Below are 2,068 nucleotides of genomic sequence, written 5' to 3'. Positions count from 1 at the left end.
GTCCCACTAATAACTGGGGCACCTGATATAGCATTTCCCTGAAAAGTAAGAGAAGCTTTTGACTATTTCCCCCATCATTCTTACTCCTACTCCTATCATCAACAGTAGAAGCTGGTTCTGGTACTGGTTGAAGTGTATATCCACTTCTAGCCAGCAGTTTGGCCCACACAGGAGCCTCTGTTGACCTAACCATTTTCTCCTTACGTTTAGCAGATGTCTCTTCAATTCTTGGTGCTATTAATTTTATCACTATGACAACTACAAATTGGCACTTGCCATCTACCTCTACAAGGATTAAATTATGAGCTGCAGCAGCTGGTGACCTTTAATACCTGAAAGGAGTTCAGGGTGAAGATCAGGAATGAGGCACTCTATGCCCTGGGAAAAACTGGCAGAACAGGTCTTCAGATAGTTAGATATTTTCAGGAGAAGATTTTATGAGCCCAATTCTTGCATCTCCTCGTATTTAGAAAAGCACTAAAATCCTTCATGGGTGACTTCGCTCCTCGTGACTAGCACAATCCTTCTGCAAAAAAATATGTGCCTGATTGCATGTACTCCCCCTGCACCAAAATCACATATATACTGACCTTCCCCCTACCTCTTTGGAGCGGTTTCTCAGAGCTATCTAAAATGCTGTCTCCCCGGCTACAGTCCTCATTTTGCCCCAAGATAAAACTTCACACAAAACTCTCATGTTGTGCGTTTTTTTCAGTCAACAACTATAATCTTTACTATAAAACAGCAGACATATCTCAATACCAAACACCATTATTTGTTTGATCTGCCCTAATTCTAGCCACGTTACTATCATTATCACTCTCAGTTCTAGCAGCCGAAATTACCATATTGTTAACAGAAAGAAATATAAACACTATTTTCTTTGGCCCTGCAGGAGGAGACCCAATCCTATACCAACACCTATTTTGATTCTTTGGTCACCCTGAAGTCTGTTACTTGTAGCCTACCAGGATTTGGAATAATCTCACATATTACATACTATTTAGGACAAAAAGAGCCTTTTGCATATATGGGAATAGTGTGAGTCATGTCCATTGGCTTTTTAGGACTTATCTTGTGGACCCATCATATGTTTACAGTAGGGATAGATGTCAACCCATGAACATACTTCACATCAGCTGAAGTAATTATTTCTATCCCGACAGGAGTGAAAGTATTTATCTGATTAGCAACTCTTCATGGAGGTAATATTACATGATCTCCCACTCTATTATGTATGAGCTTTGGGCTTTTTCTTTTTACAGTAGGTTGTGTGACAGGAATGGTCTTAGCTAATTCATCCCTGGACATTGTCCTCCATGGTACATACTACGAAGTAGCACACTTCCATTATGTAATGTCAATGGGAGCAGTGTTCACTATTTTTTTGGGGGGGGGTTCACTATTTATTTATGACAAACATTCCACACCCAGGTTCCTCTCTAGGCAGAAGTTCTCTGAGATGATGCCATCTGCCTTGGCCAGTTGGAGAGTGGAGTCATCTGACTCACCCATACTGCGAATAGCCCCGCAGATAGCGTAGGTTTTAAACTGGCCATTGAACCTGCCTGTCACCTTGTCAACCTCAGCCACGTTCATCTGGATGGACGCATGGTCCTTGGCGCCGATGACGCGGTTGCTGGCGGAGCATTTCCGCAGCATGTACAGGCCCCCGAGCTCGCCGGCATCGTTCTGCATGTTGAGGGAGCATCTGGTGGCACCACAATGAGCGTGAGCACAGATAAAAAAAGCAGCAGTGTTCACTATTATAGGAGGCTTCATGCACTGATTTCCACTCTTCTCAGGTTATACACTTAACATGAGCAAAAATTCCCTTCATCGTTATATTTGTAGTAGTAAATATGATCTTCTTCCTGCAGCACTTTCTTGGCCTTTCAGGGTTGTCACTACATTACTCCAACTACGCTGATGCACACACAACATGAAATCCTTCATCTATAGGCTCATTCATCTCATTAACAGCAGTAATGCTATAATAATCTTTATAATTTGAGAAGCTCTTGCATTCAAATGAGACGTCTCAGTAGAGTAACAACTACTAACCTAG

General features: G+C 42.1%; 1 protein-coding gene across 1 annotated transcript; it reads right to left on the bottom strand.

The window, feature by feature from the left end:
• Nucleotides 1–294: 294 nt before the first annotated feature.
• LOC132351060 (small ribosomal subunit protein eS21-like) lies at nt 295–1,698 on the bottom strand. The gene is made up of 2 exons (XM_059900768.1): nt 1,422–1,698; nt 295–332 (listed from the first exon to the last, which is right to left on the bottom strand). Exons 1-2 carry the CDS (start codon nt 1,696–1,698, stop codon nt 295–297), a joined length of 315 nt encoding a protein of 104 aa, XP_059756751.1.
• Between the last annotated feature and the right edge of the window lie 370 nt (nt 1,699–2,068).

Source organism: Balaenoptera ricei, chromosome 16 (assembly GCF_028023285.1).
Source record: "Balaenoptera ricei isolate mBalRic1 chromosome 16, mBalRic1.hap2, whole genome shotgun sequence".
In the NCBI taxonomy this organism is placed as follows: Eukaryota; Metazoa; Chordata; class Mammalia; order Artiodactyla; family Balaenopteridae; genus Balaenoptera; species Balaenoptera ricei.
Note: the sequence above shows the minus strand (reverse complement) of the source record. Positions and strands in the feature narration are given on the sequence as shown.

Coding starts and splice junctions, on each gene's coding strand:
- LOC132351060 (XM_059900768.1), bottom strand. CDS start 1,698: ATGCAGAACGATGCCGGCGAGCTCGGGGGCCTGTACATGCTGCGGAAA. Junction 333..1,421: donor GAGGAACCTGGGTGTGGAAT/GTTTGTCATAAA, acceptor AACTCCTTTCAG/GTATTAAAGGTCACCAGCTG.